This window comes from Heterocephalus glaber, unplaced genomic scaffold (assembly GCF_053883595.1).
Source record: "Heterocephalus glaber isolate CG9 unplaced genomic scaffold, H.glaber_assembly_v1.0 deba00001608, whole genome shotgun sequence".
Classification (NCBI taxonomy): domain Eukaryota; kingdom Metazoa; phylum Chordata; class Mammalia; order Rodentia; family Bathyergidae; genus Heterocephalus; species Heterocephalus glaber.
The window spans coordinates 11,567,218-11,588,630 of record NW_028258379.1 but is presented as its reverse complement, the minus strand read 5'-3'; the positions used below and the strand labels follow the sequence as shown (position 1 = coordinate 11,588,630).

General features: G+C 34.3%; 1 protein-coding gene across 6 annotated transcripts in view; it reads right to left on the bottom strand.

Annotated features, from left to right (window-relative positions):
• Nucleotides 1-21,413, bottom strand: part of Pcnx1 (pecanex 1) — a 151,381-nt gene that overhangs the window by 89,145 nt on the left and 40,823 nt on the right. For 3 of the 6 annotated variants that reach the window (XM_004837289.3, XM_013067463.3, XM_021247077.2), the window contains exons 4-7: nucleotides 17,822-17,867; nucleotides 17,039-17,128; nucleotides 10,026-11,732; nucleotides 1,533-1,665 (exon numbers count right to left, since the gene is read on the bottom strand). In XM_004837289.3, the coding sequence (XP_004837346.2) occupies nucleotides 1,533-1,665; nucleotides 10,026-11,732; nucleotides 17,039-17,128; nucleotides 17,822-17,867 (1,976 nt within the window). The remainder of the gene's footprint in view (nucleotides 1-1,532; nucleotides 1,666-10,025; nucleotides 11,733-17,038; nucleotides 17,129-17,821; nucleotides 17,868-21,413) is intronic. The other 3 variants (XM_013067465.3, XM_013067464.3, XM_013067460.3) reach the window with 2 other exon arrangements.

The following is a 21,413-nucleotide window of genomic DNA, read 5'->3' as shown; positions in this document are numbered from 1 at the left end:
GCAAGTATTAATCATGGGGCAAAAAGAAGTTAGAAACAAAATAGAAAAAGAAAAAGAAAATGCTCAGTTCTTTCTGCATGTTAGGACTAGGCCCAAATCCACTAGCAGAAAGGAAAGTTCCTTTAGGAGGAAAGAAAGGAGGTAGAAAGGAAATGGAAGGGGAGGGCTCGCAAAAAGCAATTTGCTAGAACGAATGTTTCTTTTAAATTGATTGTCTTCCCATTTTTATATTATAAATATTGGTTTAATCCATACTACTTTTTACATAATCATACATTACTGAATTAGGAAGTTGACCTATGAAAAATGAAGCTCCCAGCTATAACACAAAATACAGGAAAATAATTGAGTATTAAATCTCAGGAGAATATAAAATGAAATGTTTAAAGAAACAATTTTGCTATTCTCAAGAACAAGGTTTTAAAAAGAGAAGGGGAGAGTTTATCTCTTCTAGCCTACCATGCACTCAACAAAAGTTATTTCATCAAATACTCCTCCTTAAGTTGAAATTAAAATGTGACAGAAAAATAATTTGTATGGTACTTTTGGGCACAGACAATAATAAAAGTATACAATGTAATATATGCACTGCTTAAGCAAGCACATGTATTGAGGTTCATATTTTGTCTTTTAAAACAAAGCATAAGTCTTCCAACTAGATTTTTACATTTCTTATTCAATATACACTCATGAGGTTTGATGTAATTAAGAATAAAACAATTTTAAAATTTTAATGGAAAATTGGGATGGGGATTTAGCTTAGTGGTTCCGCCACCTGCCTCACAAGCGCAAGGTCCCGAGTTCGATCCCCAGTACCAAAAAAAAAGAAATTTTAATGGAAAATTATCCCCAATATTATAAATGGATGTTTTCTTACTTGGAAATATTAGAAAAAATAAAAATGGTTTTGTTGAATACCCTATAAGGGATTGAGAAATTAAAATAGATATACACAGAAATAGCAATATCCAAATGACTACACTTAACATAAATTAAATATTTTTGTTCTGTGTCACTTACTAGATCCTGGTGATTGTGAAATAAGAGACACCAAGTTTTAAGCAATATAAAATAAAATGCATTGTATTTTAGTGACATGAAATAATCAAATTAACTTATCAAGCTGAGGTCAGTTATGTGTTATTTCTCAACAACCTCACCACTTAGTCCCATAATTGTTCATATAAAACACTGTCACGACATTGGGAAGAATTATTAATATTATTAATTTGGAATATAAAAAGAAAAGCTAACTTAAAGCCTGCTATTTAAACATTTCTATAATTACTCTAAAGTGATTTTTCTATTTAAAACTGGCAAGACCAATCTGATTATTTTACTTAAAGAGTGCAACATAAGGCATGCATATTGCAATAGGCTCATGGCACATGCAATGAAAGCCTAAAAAGCTAAAATGTATAGAAAAGAAACAAAGCCAAAGCTCTTGTAATGCTTTCTTGAGTCTGACAAAAACATATTAGAAAGTTTGTTTGCATGCATGCTAAACTTGGTGGAATTTAAAAATACCATACCTTAGGGGTGATCCGATGAGCAAGGTAGGAGGGGTAGGGTTACTCCCTGCATTGTGCCGGCGCCGCACTGCCTGGCGCCTAAATGTACTGCGTTCGCGGCGGAATGACACTGTCTCCTCGCTGGCTTGTGCTGCTGCATCAAGACAGACTTAGGTCAAATGGGAGCCTAGGTCAGAGATGTAAATAGCAGCTGAGCTTGTCTTTCCCTTGATGTCCCACCCTCATGATTAAAGAGAACATGTCTACTTTAATCCAAACTGCTTTCACATATACACTGTGAATCTATCATATCAGGTAATAAGAGTATGGGTCACTTATTTAAAGTGAATTTATTTTTCAAAAACTGTGTCTTTGACCTCATCGTCTTCCCTTCAATTTCCTATTTTAACATTTCTATTGCTTTAAATATTTTCCTGAAAGTCTCGCTTATTTTTGTCCCATATCCCTCTATTCTTCCTTTAATTAAATCAATCTTAAAAGTATTTGTTAGTTTCTACTAATAGGAATAGGGGCATTAGTTTTGTACTCTTAAGAGAACAGAAAAAGCAGCAAAGATATACAGGTGCTCCTTGACTTATGATGAAGTTATACCTAATAAACCCACTGTACAGTGAAAATATCACAGGTCAAAATTCCTTTTAACACACCTAACCTACTAAACATCATAATTTAGTGGCAGGTTACAGTGCAGAGTATCTGTTGTTTTCCCTTGATTATGTGGCTGACGGAGCCTTGGCTCACTGCCAGTGCCCAACATTGAAATGGAGTACTTACTACATCATATATTGCTAGCCCGGGAAAAGATCAAAGTTCAAAACTCAAAAGTTTCTACTGAATATGCATCACTTTTGAACTATCATACTGTAAAACTGAGCTGTCATACAGTAGGGACCCCTATACTTCATGGTAGATGCTAAGGAGTAAGGCAGTAAATTTATCTCGCAGTACTCTGTGCTATGGTTTTGGCAGCATTAAATGGAATCCTGACTTCAGGGCTGTACAACTAGTTTATTAAAAATTCAAGATAGTATTAATATGTCTTAACTGTATAATACATTGCTACCATCCACATTTATTGAAAAACTATGGCCCTATTCCCCACAAATTAGAAAGCAAATAGCAGCAAAATCTCAAGTACAGCACAGACACTCACAGTCTAATCTAGAAGCCATAAAGTACAAACTAAAAAACAAATACATAACAATGAGAAAATCACAATAATGGCTTGGCAGGATTATATAAATTTTACAAAATCATTCTAATGCCTGGGTTTCTAAAGCAAACTGTAAAATGATTTTTGTTCATTTGAATATAAACTAGCTGTTGTTACCTAGTGAGAAAGGCTATTTTGATGCTAAATATAATTAAAACAAAAGAAGCTAATGCAAAAAACATTCATCCAAACACAAAAATTCTTTTAAACATAAAAAAGCTGTTATTTGAGAGATAAAAGCTCGTGTACCCAAAAATTATATACAATCAATGAAGAAATGATGCTAGTTAAATCTGGTCATTTAGAACTGTGCGGTCCAATATAATACTTAGCTATCATACTGTAATAATATCCATTAGCTACATGTGGCTAAACTTGAATAACTAAAATTAAAAATTCCATTCCTCACATGCACTCCCTAGTGTAACAGCAGCAAGTGGACACCATTAGACACAGGAGCATTCCCATCACCATGAAAAGGTGTATTTCAGTGCTGATTTAAAAAGTCAACTTGCTGTTTTGTTATCACAATCTACAAAGCACTTGAATATTTTGCCAATTCCTAACAACTACGACCTCAATGAAAACACAATCTGCATTGTCACAAAGGAAAAAATAGGCATTATCAAGGCAGTTGCTGAAAGAAGAAAGAAAACAAGCCAGTTTGAAGGAAGCAATGAAAATTTAGATCTATTAACTGACCTTAGATACCAGTAAAGTCAGATTACGGAATGTGAATCACTATTTAGAAACTCAATTCAGCAGTTATTTTGTGAGCTGGCCATGGTGGCACATACCTGTAAATCTCAGCACTTGGGAAAATGTATCCAGACATAATTTATAGGAGATAACCTAATCCATAAAATGTACTAAAATTATTCAAAAGAATTTGGAAAAAGCAGCGTGTGCTCCATGAAATGCTGAGAAAGAAAAAAGCAGATGGCTTTCTTTACTAGCTTCCTTCTACTGAAGACTTAATTTTAATGGTGTTAATCTTAAGTAAAAGCTAATTATTTCACAGTACAGAGATCAAAACCAAACAAAACATTCCAGAATCTTTTAGTCAAAAAGTTCTTTGCGTTTTTTTTTAGAAAACAAGAGGTTTTTTGGCTATTAATACACTATATTTTATCTATAAAACAGATATAAATTACCTTACTTACTTCCTTAATAGTTTTGAAAACAGACCAAGGTAAAAAGTATAGGCATCCATTGGTCAATGTATTAAAGTGGAATTACGATTATTGCCTAAATTATCCTTTGTAACACTCAGGGTGTAAATGCCTATTGTTATAAGAATTTTCAAAATATTCACTATAGCACCTGTCTTAACAATAATTAGGATCACACATTTCAACTGAAAATGCCAGGCTTTTCATTTAGACATGTGTATGTAAAGAAGAAAAAAAATCCAAAAACATCCAAGTGATTCAAAAACTATGAATAAGAAAACGTCAAATATTTCTAAGGACATATAATCAAACTGTTATATATATTTTTTAAAAATTTTTTATTTTTTGGTACCGGGGATTGAACTCGGGTCCTTGTGCTTGCGCAGCAGGCAGGGAAACCACTGAGCTAAATCCCCGGCCCTACATTTTTATTTTTAAAATTGCAAGTCTTGACTTTTTAAATATTTCTTTATTTGCATTAGAATAGTCTTCAAAGTACTAAATTTATGTTCATCGTAAGTGTAAGAGAGACCTTCAAGTAATTCAGCTTTTCTGGTATGGTGATATAATCACTCAAGGAGATTTAAACCAAAAGACAATTCATGGACAAGGCACAAATACCTTAAAACATTTCAGTAAATCTAGTCAGATCTATTCTTGATGATCACAAAAAAGTAAAATCCACAAAACACACTTTCCATCCAAGGAGTTGCTTCCCATTTATCTCAATGAAGTAAGGAAATCTACACATTTCTCTACCAAATTATTTTAGTGCAACTATTTGTTTATATGGGGGTAATTGCAACAGTAAAAGCATTAAAGGCTAACATACACATAAAAGCAAAATTTGATGAGGCAGGAGGTGAGGGTTGTCTAAATTCTATCTCAAAAACCAGAAAGTTCCGAGTATAAATATGCAGAGATAAAGATCCCTCCTAGAAAACTATTTGAGGACTGATAGGTCCGAAGTTACTTTCTAATGGTTATGTAATGCTATGGCTGGCCTCTTGGAGTAGCTCAATTCCTATTAAGTAAGTTAAAAATTTAGACAGAAGATGCTACTCAAGAAAACTGTTCTTTTTATCACAAAGTGCTTATTATGGAAAAAATATATCTAGGAAAACTGAGAAGATAAAAATGTGTGTTTGGTACCTCAAAGAGATCAGAAAAATGCTATTAGGAAATTACATTTTTAATAAAGATGACAAAAGTATAAAACAAGTATATATACATCTCAGAAAAATAAAAGGTGTGCAAATATTCTGAAATATTCAAGGTAAAAACTATTTTACTTAATAAAATTACCACAAAGAAAGAAACATCCCATTGATTTTACAAAAAAAAATTCTGAATGAAATATTTTAGTCTAGGCATGAAATCCATTTTATCTAAACAGCTTTTTCATTTCTTATTTTCCATGGCAACCAAGAACAATGCTAACATCAACATGCAAATAATGTCTTCTAATGAAGAACGAAATGCTTCTATATGCGACATTTTCAGGGAGGCCAAAGAACAATCGTAATCTACTGCACAACTTCTAAGCATCATTCTGAACTAAAAAAATTCTCATCTGTGCAAGTAAATCAACAAAGTGTAAACAACAATAAAATTATCAGCTGTGTTTTGAGTTAAAGAGAATTTGCATATCCTCTACTTATATTTTCCACAAACCCAGCAGCCAAGAAATATATTTGGTAGATGAAAAGCTTTCAAGAAACTAAGTGATAACTCTGGAGACTAATTCATACAGAATAATTTCTAAGATACACACTTTAAGAATGAATTACTTTCATAGCTAGTTTTTAATCTTTTAAATCCTTTGTGAATGGGATTAAAAGATCAACCTTTTCTCAGAAAAGTTCAAATACAATTTTGCATGTATTTTTCAGGCAATTCACCTAATAAAGGGTTACTAGTGAAAAATATATATTATACTATATATGTATGTATATGAAGTAACATATTTGAAAAGGTAAACTTCTGAAATGATGAAAAGGCATCAGTGTTTTAGTTTACATAATGAATCTGCCATCTACAAAGCACTTTCACACTTGTAAGCCTGTCAAGAGCCTGACAGTTAACTGTGAGACAGGCCTAGACAATTATGATTCCTGATTTACAACTGAAGATGAGGAACAGATTTAATTGCTTGCCAGAGTATTCAGTTGGCAGTTAAAGGTGTATTAAAATGTAACTGATTCTTTATTTCAAATTCCACTGCTGCTACAAAAAGCACACTATCTGTATCTGACAAAAATTAGACACAGATGGGTCTTGGAAATTCAATATATAAATATTTACTTCACTGATCAACATCTCTTGTCTTGATATTGCTGTAAGGGAAGGTTATTTTACCAAATATGTTTCACTGTACTTTAATGAGCATTCTTTTAGTTTTTTAAATGTCTCAGCTTTCTTCACAAGATAGCCTAAACATACTCTTAATGAATCAGTCAGCCATATACACATTTATTACAGCATTATATGTACTATAATATTAAGTTATGATACCATGATGTCTTTGAACATTATTAAAATTAAAAAGATGACTTGTCCCTGCATTTAAGGAGCATCCTCCATTATATTTCTTGCTTTGCTCTATAGTTAATACAGTTCCTCCTTTAGGATTTGCTGTACATTTCTTCTGCTGTTACTACAGTCATGAAAAAGAACATCTGTCATACAGTTGAATATTAAAAGACAAGTTATATGACATATACCATCAAAATAAGGTAAAACTCATATTACTGGATTAGATGTTAAAAAATGTTTTTCTGTTGGTATAAGAAGTTAGGAATTCAGATGCTAATTTTATTTTTAATATTGTCAAGTTTCTCACATTGACACAATATGTTTCTAACTTGCTTCTATGTGCATTTTCTTCTACTTTATTTTCATATCACTCAATTAAAAGGGTCAAACAGGACAGGATATGTCTGTGTAGCATAACAAACTGGCCTGTTTGTTAATAATAATAGAAACATTATTAAATATTTACTATGTGTCAGGCACTATTCTAAGCATTTTATGTGTATTAACTTTTAATACATATAAAATTCACAACTACCTTATGAAACATATAGTACTATCATCTCATTTTAAAATGAGAGCTGCAACTTAAAGCAAGTAAGTTAACTTTCCAACAGCCACAACAGTGGGAGTCCATGTACTAACAAAGGTATATGATTCTATGACATTAAACTAGATTCTCTCCTAATATGGAATATTTTTATTACTTTAAAATACATTTCCTAAATTTTATCCCTTCACATAATGAACAGCATCCAACTTAAAAATAAAACAAAAATTTTTGGAGAATTCATCAGTACCTCCAAATTCACTGAAATAAAATCTACTTATGGTTTTATGTCTAGGCATACGAATGGGCAAGCAGCAACATTTTTTGGAGTGCAGTATGTAAGACAGACTAGACAGCCTAAAACTTTTCTCCTGAAACAGACTGTAACAAATAATGCTTCTAGGCCAGGAGTGGTAAGTGCACGCCTGGAATACCAGCACTTGAGAGGCTGAGGCAGGAAGACAGCTATGAGTTTGAGGCCAGCCTGGGCTACATAGTTAGTTAAAGGCCAGTCTGAACTACAGTACATAGTGAGATCCTGTCTCAAAAAACCAAAGCAAACAAATAATGCTTCTATAAATAAATACCTTTAATATTTGGATCTATGTAATTTTTAAATAATGAGAATAAAAACAAATCCCCTCCAATTACATCCAATCTTCCAAAAGACCAAATAAAATCACTATATTTAGTTGTAATGAAAAGCAATTAAATATAAATCCCCAACATATTTAAGCTTTATTTTAACTCTTATTTTTATTCTAAACACAATGAAGATCAAATAAAAATAGCCCTTACAATGCTTTCCTTTGGCAAAAAATTATTTTCAACTGCCCACAATTAATTTCTCCCTCCAAAGTAGGTAAAAATTTTTTTAACTCATTATTTGTTTCTTATGAAGATGCAATTAATTTTTTTAAGTACAGACAACAAAAGCTGTAATTTGGAAGAATGAGGGTTTATATGATCCAAGAACTGTACTAAAAACCAAATAACATCTTCAGTGTAACTCTTCCTTAAAAATGGAACACCCCACATTCCCTGTAAAAAGAAAACGGCAACTTAAACATAGACATATATTTACTATAGATCGTGCACATATTTTGTCAGTATTTACATTTCAACAATATTGAGAACAGCAATATTTTTCTATTATAGTACGTATACTCTTAAAAATTATTTTGATAACTTTAAAAATTAAGCTATACTATAAAACCTAATGGTTTCTTGTATACTGCAACAAATTTATGTGAGAAATCACTGAAACACAATAGTATCTGGTCAAAAGCTCCAGGGAATTTAATTGCTATCCTGATATCAAGTGGTTACAATTACTTCAGATATAATTTGGTCTCAATATTTAGATTTGATGGACTACTTTTTTCCTTAGGCACTACAGACTATTTCTTTACATGCCTACTAGTAGTTAAAACTTGGTTAGAAACTTCTCCAAAACAAGAAAAAAAAACACAATGTTTACTACAATACAAACTTGTAAAATACTCTGGGTGAGATTTAAATTCTTAAAGATAAAAAGCAGTCATATGGTTAGAAATGTTTGTAAAAACAGAAAATCCAGCTTAATTTTTAATAAAAGCTTGAACAGTTACTACACCAAGATTATAAACATTAAAACTAACACTATAAACCCAAATAAAGGGAATAGGAGTAGAGACTAAAAAAAGTTAATGTGATAAGAACAGAAGATCTAAATCTGATTCCATTCAAGATGCACATTTCATAATCAGAAAAAAAAATCTATTTTTAGTAGGAGAAAATAGTAAGAAACAACAACTCTGAAATTGAAAAAAAAATCTCTCAAAGGCCAAACACAATGACAATACAAAACTACCCACTCGGTTCTGTACAATTCTCTATAAACTTGAAATAAATAAGCTATTACTTTAACCAAATTACCATCACTATCCTAAGAGGCATCATACACTCATTAACAGACATAAAATGCCAATGTAAACTACCAACTTCAGTTTAATAAACTTTAAAATGTAAACTTACAGAAAAAAATGAAATTTTCATAGTATCTGAAACTTGAATTAAGGAAGAAATAAAACCAAAGACACAGAAAAAAACAAATCACAGTTTTCAAAGTACATAATCAGAGCTAAAGCAGTGCTGTATTTGGAAAATTTTTATATAACAAGTTGAATGATCTAATTCTGGAAGTTCACACTGTGAACTGTGTAAGCACACACTGTAAGAGACAACTAAAAGTGAAGCAGGATGTAGACTTGTAGAGACTGGGAAGAGGATAAGGAGAGGGCAGGAAAGGGAGAGAACTATAATGGCATTGAAACTGACTGATACATTGTACACACGTACCAACTTCCCAAAATAAATCCCATCACCACATAATAACATATACTAATAAAATACAATAATTTTTAAAGAGATGACTAAAAGTGGTTTGGTGTCCTAATAAATTCCACATTTTGTTGTTGCTATCGTTGTACAAAAGAAGGGGATAACTTTTGTCCTTGTCAGTAAAACATTAACCAATGGCAACTGGCTTAGAAAAGTGGAGACCATCAAAAACAAATTCACAGCCAGGTGTGGTGCTGCAGACCTGTAATCCCAGCACTCAGGAGCCTGAAGCAGAAGGATGATTGAGAGTTTGAGGCCAACCTGGGCTACATAGTGAGTTCAAGGCCAGCCTGAACTACACAGTGAGATGAAAGAAAGAAAGAAAGAAAGAAAGAAAGAAAGAAAGAAAGAAAGAAAGAAAGAAAGAAAGAAAGAAAGAAGGAAGAAAAAAGAGAAAGAAGAAGAAGAGAGAGAGAAAAAGAACGAATGAACAAACAAGTTGACAGTAAGACAAGTGAAAAAGTGCTTGGTATTCATACCAAAACTTTTTTCTAAGACGACCATCTCCTTCATTGAAGGCTTGTTTTAATAACTCAATGGAAGAGGAGTATTAAAAGAAAGCATATTTTAGTAAGCACTACTCCCACAACAAGTACCAAATCCAAAGTGACTCTTCAGGAAGTCTCTTCTTAGGGTTTACTTACCTCTACTGATGGTATCTTGCTCCTCCCCTTCTGGAAATGCAACCTGGCTTGGCAAACTATTCCTAGATCGAGTGACTGTCTCTAACTGTGAAGCCCGACCCAATAAAGACAGTTCATCTAGCACCTCTCCCTCTTTGGCCTCAAGATCTGATTTGGAGGTGGTTAACGGCTTTATACTTTCAGGTGCCATGAGCCTATTTGAATCATTCAAGCATGCTACTGTGCCACTGTCCAAGCTCAGCACTCGGGCACGAGTCTTAGCACTATTTGTACTGGAAGGCCGTCGTGCGGCCCGCTTTTTGCTGGCTCCTTCAGGACCCAGGTGAGCTTTATGTGTGTGTTCCAAGTCTGTCCCCCTTTCCTTATGAACGTGTTTGGTCTTCAGAGCACTGTATCTGCCCTCAGGAGACTGGCATGAATGAGACGTGGTACTGGAAGAGCTATCACTGCTGAACTGGTGAGCAGACTGAACACTTGATGCTCTACTCAAGTCACTTTGATCACTAGAGTCCTCGTCGTGACAAAATATAGCACTATGTGGTTTGGTTCTGGAAACAGTTCGAAAAGAAACATAGTCCCTGTGCCGGCTCGAATCAAAACTGCTGGCCCGTTTCTTTCCTGGCCGTCTCCGGCCTGACTTATGGGCAGAGGCTGTCCTGTGGATTAAGCTAGAGGATTTGGGTCGAACATCCCCTTCCTTCTGCTTTCCGCCAGTGTCTTTACAAACTTTTGAATCCACCACAACACTGGTCTTCTCATTCTGCTCCTCTTTGTTTTCAGCAGTTTTCTCAGGTAGTCTGTTCCTTGGCGCAGGGAACTCATTCGCGTGGGGGTTTTTATTAGCTTCTTCAGATGCAGAGGTGCTAATTCTCCTCTGATTGTGTATCTCATCAGAGGCTTCAGAATCCTGGGCCTCAGGAGCCCCACTATTTGAACTCACTTCTAGGATGGTTTTTTCACTGTTAGTCCTTTTATCACTGGCACAGCTACTCATCTCCTCTGCGTCAGGACAGGACTCTTTATTCCCAGGGCTTCTCTTTCCCACTTTAGGAGACTCCTCGTGCTCTGATAAGATGCTCTCTATGTGAGTGGAGCTGGTCTGCTCACTTTTATAGCTGCTGACGGTACTGTTGGTGTCACGGTCTGTCCCACTGCAGTAGCTCTCTGTTGACCCGCTACTCCGTGTGCTGAGGCTCCGCAGGCTGTCCATGCTTTTGTCAGCATTTAATGCTTTGTTCTTCCCACTTTTTGTGGGTGGCTGAGAATTACTGTTTTTCAGGTCATCAGCATGCTGAAATTCCCCTGGTAGACAAGAACTGACCACCAAGGATTCTTTAGATCCAGAATGAGGCTTAGAAGATTCTAACTCACTAACTGGATCTAACCCACGTCTTTGCTGATAAAGAGGGAAGTCATTCAGTGATGTGTCAGGAAAAGCCACAGCAGAGCTAGAAGTCCGTGGTACACCTCGTGGCCGGTGATCTTTCCTATAAGAGTGTGAATGTAAAGGTACGAGGGAAGCTACTTCTGTGTCACAGGCACTGGAGAGAGACTGTTCGATGTGGTGGTGGTGGCTATGACTTGGCAGGCTTGCTTTGTCACTCAAGTCCCTTGGTAGGTCCTGTCCACAAGAGGACAAAGAAGGCTGAATGGAGATGAAGGAGTCATTGGAGACCAGACGGAAAAGCTTCCGATCAGTTGCCAAATCTGTTCCAAACACATATTTGGAAATGTTAACACAGATATATGATCTGCTTCTCTACTATTTTACAATGGAAAGAATTCACAGCATACAGTAAATCAAGTATAAACAATTTCTCAAGCAGTTCACTGATTAATACTTGGCCAGTCACTTCTAAGAGCTGGTTTCTATTCCACAGCTACACAAAGAAAGCTTTCTACTGATGGAATGAACTGAATTTTCACATCTTTGAGTTATTCAACTGGCCTCCAAAAAGGTTCTATAGACTATCAGCAAATTTTGGGGGGGGGGGGGGCAGAAGAGGATTGATTCTATTTAAAATGGACCTGGGTTTCTAGGCAAGCTCTATCTCCAATTTACCAGTCAAGTGGCAGTGTGTTACCCTTCTAAATCTCTATTTCTTTTATAAAATCAACCTTCTTGAATAGTAAGCAAGGAATATGGAGTTAGTAACAGTGCTTGACATAATACCATCACAACTTATGGTAGCTATCATTATTTTACCTAACATTACCAAAATCCTTTTGAAAAACAAAGATGATTATTTTACAAATCAACAAAAACCTAAGCAGAAACAGAAAAAAAAAAAATCAAAGGGTTAACCAATGCCCAAATAAAATACAGCATAAATGATACAAGATATCTTACTGTTCCTTATGGCTAAAAACTAACAATAATTACTGGGCAACATACTGCATTTTCTCTTTTATCACTGATATATAACAATTACAAAATGCCTCATAAAAAATTGCACAGCCTCCTGTATCTGTAAGACCATTCCTTTAATCCTCCTTTTATAGTAGTAGTTGAATTTCCATATATACTTTGTAACTATAATGAGAAATGTAGACATAAATATAAATAAGTCCATCTACCTATCAACCTAGGTCGTAATTTAACTTGGAATATATAGAACTGCACAAAAGTTGATTTTTAAATGTACATTTTGACAGGCAGGATGCTTAAACCTGCTGTTAGTTCAATAAAAAGAAAAATTACAGTCTTATTTGTCATAATTGTATAGGAAAGCATAACAGACTCTACAGTGACACTTTTCCCAACAGAATAAATGGTAAAACCAGAAATTTCTCCCTAAGATTAAACTGGGATACTAGAAATATTTATGAACTTAAAACAAACTTAATCTTCATTAGATCTAAATAATTAAAGACTTAAGAGATAGCATGCAGTATATACCATATAAACTGTGATTTATAAATGACTTGTTAGGCTTTTTCTTATATTTTCAAGATAAGTAAAACCAAATTATTATTTGCACACAAAAAAAAATCACTGTAGGGCCGGGGATTTAGCTCAGTGGTTCCACTGCCTGCCTCACAAACACAAGACCCCAAGTTCAAACCCCCAAAGGAAAAAAAAAAAAAAAATCACTGTACTTAGATTCTTACATTCTTTAAATTCTAAAATTTAAAAGTTAAGCTGATAGGAAGAGATGTAGATAGAGACTAGGCTGGAGCTCATCAGTGGGTGGAGAAGGAAGAGCCACTGAGATCAAAGGAGAGAAGGGTGTGTTTCCAAAAGAAGCACATACAACTATGTACAGTACACAGTATTCGATAGTGTGATAAATGACTGTTACTGTTTTATGTACTTATCGTAACATACTGTGCTTTTCATCCTTTAGAGCATAATCCTACTTATACAAAAGAGTTTACTGTAAAACAGTGTGCTGCTATGCCAATGGTAGCCTCATGTAACTCTTGTTTAACTGTGCATTTGGGTAATATCAAGGGGCCATCACAGATGATTGACGTATACCTTCTCAGTTTGCACTTAGAAGTTGGCACTCTGTGTGGTACTTTGTGATACACACAGATGAAATTGCCTAGTAACATATTTCTCAGATTATATTTCTATCACATGTCACATGACTGTATTGAAATTTAAATTTAAAAATTTTGGCCTATGTGGAGTCTACTAGCTAATTAGAATTTTTTTTCCAGACCACTATTTGTTCAGTATTAGTTTTGAAAACCTTTCTAAAACAAATCACATCCTTTGATGTCTTGTTAATGCTTGAGATGTTTTTTTAAATTATATGGAAAAATGTTTAAGTACTTTTCAGTTTTGCTTTGGTTGAGTTCTATTATAGTTGAATATTATTATAGTTTTTTCCCTTGCATTGCTTTTCTTTGAATAATTTTAATTTTTGTATATGTGTGTGTTTAGTAAATGATAATAGTTATACCTTAAAAAAAAAAAAAGTTAAGCTGAGTATGGCACACACCTGTAATTCCAGCACTCTAAGAGGCTAAGGCAAGGAATCACAAATTTGAGCCCAGACCAGGCAATTTAGCAAGATCCTGTGTCTCAAGATTTAGAGAGAGAAAGAGAGAGATTGACTGCTGGAGATGAAACCTAGTACCACCAAAACAAGAAAATAAAGAAATAGAAATGGAAAGTATACCTTTACATCCTCAGATTTTTTCTGAAAATCTGGAATAATGTGACAAAGGGAGTACCAGCTAATCAATTAACTGCTAACCAACTAAAAGTCACCGTCTTGTAAATCCAAACCAGTCAGAGAACCACAAGAGTTTACATTCAGTAATACTATATTTAACCCAGAATACTGTATTTGCCACTAGGTGGTGCCAAACCATAGCCAGGACCAAGAAGGACCTGAATAAAGGGCCTCTTCACTACCATGCCAGCTAACCACGCAGGCTTGCCCTAATAGTTTATTATCTTCCTAATAATCCAACCCCTTCTTTAACCTGTTTTTTTAAATATTTACATACAAACAACTTCTAAACTTAAAACCCCTACCCCAGACTTTTTACCTGACTTCTGATTTCAGACTTCTCTGACTGTATGGAGGTCATACTAAACACTATCTTACTTTCCCATGCTCTTGAATATATTCTTCCCTTTCAGCTAAAGGAGACTCCATTCTCCTCTTGCCTAACCCAAAAGCCTTAGAATCATGCATGACTACTACCTCCCTTACATGACATATCCAAATCCATCAACATATCTTCTTAAATATCTTCTAGAGAAACACACACACACCCTTGCCCTGGATTAATGCAACAGACTGCTAAACAAGCTCTGTGCTTCTCAGCTTTTGTCCCTTTTAATATACTCCAAATATAGGAACCATGGTGTTGTGTTAAAATGTAACACAACCATTTAGCAAGTCATCTCACTCAGAAGCAAAACTAACATCTTTAAAATGGCTAAGATGCTACAGAATTTGGGCCCTCACTTACTCAAAACAACCCACGTTATCTCCCAAAACTGACACACATTCCTACTTTCCAGTTTTTGCACTTGCTATTCCCTCTGCATGGCCATCAGAATATCTTTCCCCCAGGTACTCTGATGGCATACACCTTTTTCTTCTTCAGGTCTTTGCTCTAGGTGAGGTTTTCCCTCATTCTATTTAAAATTATAATTTCCCCAGCCCCCACCACTCCCCATCCTATGGTACACTTACTACACATATACTGACTTATACTAATATGATTCCATGCTACTATGGAAGCCATAAAAAGCTTCAATTTTTTGGGTCTGTTCACAGATTTATTTCTAGTACTGCAAAGTGTTGAGCATTTGTTAAATGTGAAATCACGAAAATGTTATATGGTAAAGCAAGTTATAAAACTGTATGAAAGTAGAATAGCAAAGTGATTAAATAATTTCTCTCTAAGCCATAATAATGCTTATCTGAAAGGTGAGAATATTATCAACTTCAGATACCTGTTATGAAGGTTGACTAGGTAAATGCCCATACAATGATTAGAGAGGAACTAAACCAGAGATTGACAAATAAGGACCATGGAACCAAATCTGGCCATGTTTGTAAAGAAAGTTTTAGTATAACAAACCATGCCCATTCATTCATATTGTTTATAGCTCCTTTCATTCTACAACTCCTTTTACTCTACAACTGAGTTGTTGAGTAGCAAAAGAGACCATATGGCCTACAAAGCTATCTGGCCTTTTTCAAAATAAGTTTACTGACTCCCTAGCCTGGACAATATGCACTCAGTGAATGGTATCGTTATCTGTGTTAATGGTGGTGTTATCTATGATAATGCATAGCTAGCTACAAGAGTAAATATAAGTCTCAAGCTTCCAGACTGTAAAGATCCTTCTTACACCTGACACTTTACAGACAAAAAATAATGAGCTATATCTCAAATGTAGTAGTTCCAATCCCTCTACAACTACTTAGGTAAGTTTACAGATTATAGAAAGGGATACTGTAATTCTCAAAGCAACTGATTCACCTTTAGTGAAAAAAAAAAAAAGTTAAGAAAGCAAGCTCTCATACCATACAGTATATTTAGAAGTCTTTTGCGGGGGAGGGGGGGTGTGTTACTCCACAAAAGCAAATAAATAATGATGGCTGTTGTAATTCCAAAAAAGCAGAGAATTACAGTGATAAACTTCTAAGTACCAGCAACAAAATATACTTGTAAGAAATAGACTTGCATAAGTTATCAAATTAATGGGAAAATACCATAATTTAGTGATCTATGTATAACTTAAAAACAAACATCACAATTAAGAATAGGAAACTTATCAGGTGGTCTGCTCACAAACATTGCCCATAGTTAACAAAAGCAACAGGTAATAAGAGAATGGAAATAGAGAGACAGGTTTCTCACCAAATTCTGGCTTCTTAATTATATATAACCTTGAGTAAGCTCCATTTAAAAATAGGGATGACATATATCTTTCTTTTCATGTTTGAAAATTTTAAAGAACACACATGAGAATGTGTTAAAATAACTATAAAAACCCAAAATATTTTTTAAAAGTAAAAAAAAGAAAATACAAGCACAAAATAATCCAAAATACTCTTTTATATTGGAATTTAATAAGGAGGAAAAAAAAAATCACATATAGCCAAATGCTACAAGGTCCATGTTGGAAATAGATACAGTTTCTCAGAGAGTCCAATGGCAAGTTGCTTCTCTAACACACTGTAACTTCTGCAGCTGGACAAGAGATGAAAAAGCTGTCATTTAGAGATCATACTAAATGGAAAATAACAGTTTTACATACTACATTTTCATTTAGCTGGTTTAAATGCTCTGACCAACTACAGGAATAGAAAATTCTTATCTCCCATCTCATAAAATTTCTCCATGTTTATTTGCCAGAACATATATAACTGAATTCAGTAAAAGTACTTTTGAAGCTATTATACCAATAAGACATTTTAATGTTTCCTAAAAGTAACTATATTAAATTTCTCTCAAAATGTGAGTGACATATTCCACAGATTCACTCTGGTCACCACAATATACAGTGTCACTGTGAAGCACAAAGTTCTTACCTTGCTCCTCGCTTCCTTCTTTACAGAGACTGGAGCTCTGGCCCAGACTTAAACTGATATCATCAGAAGTCTTAGCAGTATCTGTATCCCCTATGAAAAGAAACATGATGACACTGGCATAACCAAGAAAGAACATCAGGAGTATGGAAGATATTTATCAAGTGAAGTACTCTGTATATCAAAGGCTACAATAATGGAAGATGCACTGTAAGAAGTATAATGGACTATCGGGGCACATAATCAGTCTCACAGAACTACAATTCAAGTAATACAGACAGCTTCATAATGTTAACTAGTAAAACTGTTAAAGTAATTTTTAAAAAAGGAAATGCAAATTATAACAAATTATGAAATAACATAAATTTCCTTCCCCTAAAAAGCTGCTGGGCCAAAAATAGTATGAATACAGCTTACATAGAGGTATAAAAGAAAAGAAGGAGAAAAACTTTCCCTTTTTTACTATTTCATTTGTACTTGCATTAAAATTTTTCACATCAAATTAATTTTCTATGAACCTCATCTAAACCTATGAAAGCATTTTCTCTCAGCAACAAGTTTCTGATATATCAAACTTACACTTTATGCAATGTAATACAAATGGTCACTTTTGTAAAATTTAGATGATAAGAGTAACACAATTTAAATCAAACAACCTTAGTAAGATAACTTTATCTGTAAAATGATTTTTTCATTACATTTCAATGTACAGTACTGTTACCTTTACTACAAAAAAAAGAAAGAAATGGAAAGTCAAAGGCAATATTCAAGTCATGTCACGTCTACCTTTAATAGTTGCTGCTGTTCCAAGACGAGAGGAACCAGATCCAATCTGTAAACATACGTTAAATCAAACTAATTAAAATACTAGCTATATCATTACCAATTCAAACTAGCAAAATTATAAAATAAAATTATCAATTTATCTCAACATGCTATCAATCACTTTTATCAATATTAAAAGATACCTGTTGGGCATGTTCTGTCAGAGCCACACAACCTGCTTGCTGCAGGCACAGTTTGCACTATCTTTCAGATGTGCTGAGATTCTCAGTCTCTCCAAACGCTCAAGACTGATGGAGCCCCCAGGGCCTGATGGTCTCACCTCAAAAAATTCATGTCTTTTTTTTTTTTTTGGTACTGGGGATTGAACTCGGGACCTTGCGGTTTCGAGGCATGTGGTGGAACCACTAAGCTAAATCTCCGGCCCAACCAATTCATGTCATACAGTCATTATCATTTTTTATATTGCATCATGGCATGTTCATGTTATAAACAAAAGCAAAACCAGACACTGAGTCTATCTGAATAGACTTTGTAGGGCATATATGTATGTTGGGTTTTTTTTGGTACTGGGCATTGAACTCGGGACCTTGCGCTTGTGAGGCAGGCGCTGGAACCACTGAGCTAAATCCCCGGCCCTTTGTAGGGTATATAAAGGGAAGGTTTGGGGATGATGGAGGCAAAATATATTAACATGCTACAGAGAAACAATATAAATCTTACTGTCAAATTGTTAGTGTAACAATATGTAGCATCCTTAGTTCCCGACAAGTCAGTACTTCTTTGTAGATGGTTAGAACATGTTTAAAAATTGAAGGCATCCACAAAGTTCCATTTTTAAGCATAAACTATAATTAGAAAACTGAAATCAGACCACTTAACTTTAATGTTTATATTCAAGATGGTATAACACTTTCCTAAATTTTCACAGCCATTATTTATTATACTTCCATAAAAATCATATAAACAAGTACCACAAATTCCATGAACACAATAAGGAATCCAAATATAACAACATGATAGTTAATTACATGAAGTAGTCCCAGCAACTCTTTCTACAACTTGTTTTCATGAGGCTCAAAGAACAAGGAAATAGTTGCTAAATGCAAATTTAGCATCATAAAATGTAAAACATCATATATTTATGTATTTTACTGTTTTCCCTTTCATTGATTGAATTCAAGAGGAGTATATCACAATAAATATGCTCAGAATAAAGATTAATGTTGCCTTTAAGGAAACAAAGAGAGGATGTCCACTTCAGGGGTAAATTCACTGAGATGTACACTCAAGATGTGTATTATAGTGTGTAAGTTAGATGTCAGTGAAAAGTAAATAAAAATAAACACACAAATATGAGTGAAACTAGTAATAAACCTTTGGTGTAGCCAATACAAAATAAGCTCCAGATTTTGGTGACAAACACAAACTTCTATTCTTCAAAGTCACCGTTGTTGAATACTCTATTACTTGCTAGCAAAGGCATTCTTAACAGATAACATGGGTGATTATATTTTATTCTTCATACCTTTCTGTATTATTTATTTATTTATTCATTCATTTATTTATTTTTGGTACCAGGGATCGAACTCGGGACCTTGCGCTTGCGAGGCAGGTGCCAGAACCACTGAGCTAAATCCCCAGCCCTCTGTATTATTTATGATTCGTCCCAAAATACCAAAATATCCTATTTATGACAGACAACAGGGGATCAAGAATACAAACTACATACAGTACATCCAAATGCAATGCCATCCCCAAAGTGTCACGGTAGAAAATCATTCAACAACATTAATATCCACAATACAATCAGTTAAAAGAATTGAGTTCCGAAGGAGAGCACTACACTGTAACTCCATTTTGGTTTGTTTTGTTTTGTTGGTACCGGGAATCAAACTCAGGACCTTGCACTTGCGGGGCAGGCAGCGGCACCACTGAGCTAAATCCCCAGCCCTCCATTTTGTTTTAAAAAGATTTTATTAGCCAGGCATAATGGCGCATGCCTGTAATTCCAGCACTTTGGGAGGATGAGGCAATTTAGTGATGTAGCAAGACCCTGTCTCAAAAGGGCTGAGAGTATAGGTCAGTGCAAAGGCCTTGGTTCAATCCTTAGTATCAAGAAAAAGAAAAAAAAAAAAAGGAAAAATGATTTTTATTATTTATGTCATGAATTATGTTAATTTTCTTCTTTTTATTTGTTAAATTTTCTAAGAATAAAAAGGAAAAAAGAAGAAAATGGTATCTCCCTATACTTGGAGGCATATTAAGTGCCTTGCATAAATTAAAACATTCCAGTGTTTCTTTCCTGTGGTGAATGTCATTGGATAGGTCCAGGAAGGACTAAGAATGTGAGATGTCACAAGAAAGGCTACTGTCAACTAGAAAGTATATCAGGCAAAGTCAACCCTCCCACAAAGCATTGCCTTTCTCTCTATCTGAAATTAGTATTCCTCTGAAGTCAGCCCTTTTTCTGTACCATTCCAATGGTAATTATCACTTTGTAAAAGGACCTTGGTAACACACATCAATTTATAACTTGGTTAGTTATGTCACAGGTTGCAGTCTTTACCCCAGACCATTAAAGTGCCTTGAACACTATCAGGGACTAGAATGTTTGAGAGAAGATAAGTGACAAAAGGAAAGAGAAGGAAGGGAGAGAAAAACAGATTAAAAAAGAAAGACAACTATTAGAGATAATAAACTAACACTGTTGTTTCAAACTCTCCCAAAAAAGACAAAAGAATTAAAGGTGAGAGGCTGAAAGAATCAGGTTAGAGGTACCAAGAGGAACTGAATGATAACAAGGACTAAGATACAGCCATTAGGTCCAAGAAGTTCATTATTTACATCATTTACACAAGCAACTAAGAATAGAATATGTACCAAAAACAGTATGACTATATTGGTAATACCTGATTCTACTTCACTTTAACTTCTCCAACAACGTCATTCATATAAACAATATTGATTGTAAATGGTATAAAAATGAGAACACTTAAACCTAAAGAACACAATAGCTTCCCAATTTCCCACTATAAGAGTCACTATTTTAAGAAAAACCTAATTGGGTATTCTGTGTGTTTGTGTGAAAAGGACTCCATCCCTAGTTAAGAGAAGTTCAAATCAAAATGATGACAAAGACTAATAATAGCAAAGGTCCTGGCCACCGCCATGCTCTTTCACCTCCCTACTACAAAAATAAAGAAAAGCTGTGGCTCTCTACAATATTATTGGAAAAATGTAGTGTACCTCCCCAAGGTAATGTGACATTGCCTATATTTATCAATAAGAATAAAAGCCAAGATTAATTAAGAAACAAAACATGTAGCCATATTTAAGGATTAAATCATTTTATTTTATAGAAAGAGACGGAGGGATAAAAAAAGAATTAAGATGTGTTGTGTACATGTACCAACTTCACCTGATAAATGCAATCATTATGTACCATAAACGTGTAGATAAATAAAAAGAGACAGAAAACCATTAAGGCATCAAAAAGCAGGCTTAGGGATAGTAACACTTTTCTTCAAACAAGTACTATAAAATGTGAAACTTAAAAAGTACCAACCTAATACATATAGTATAGCATTTTCAA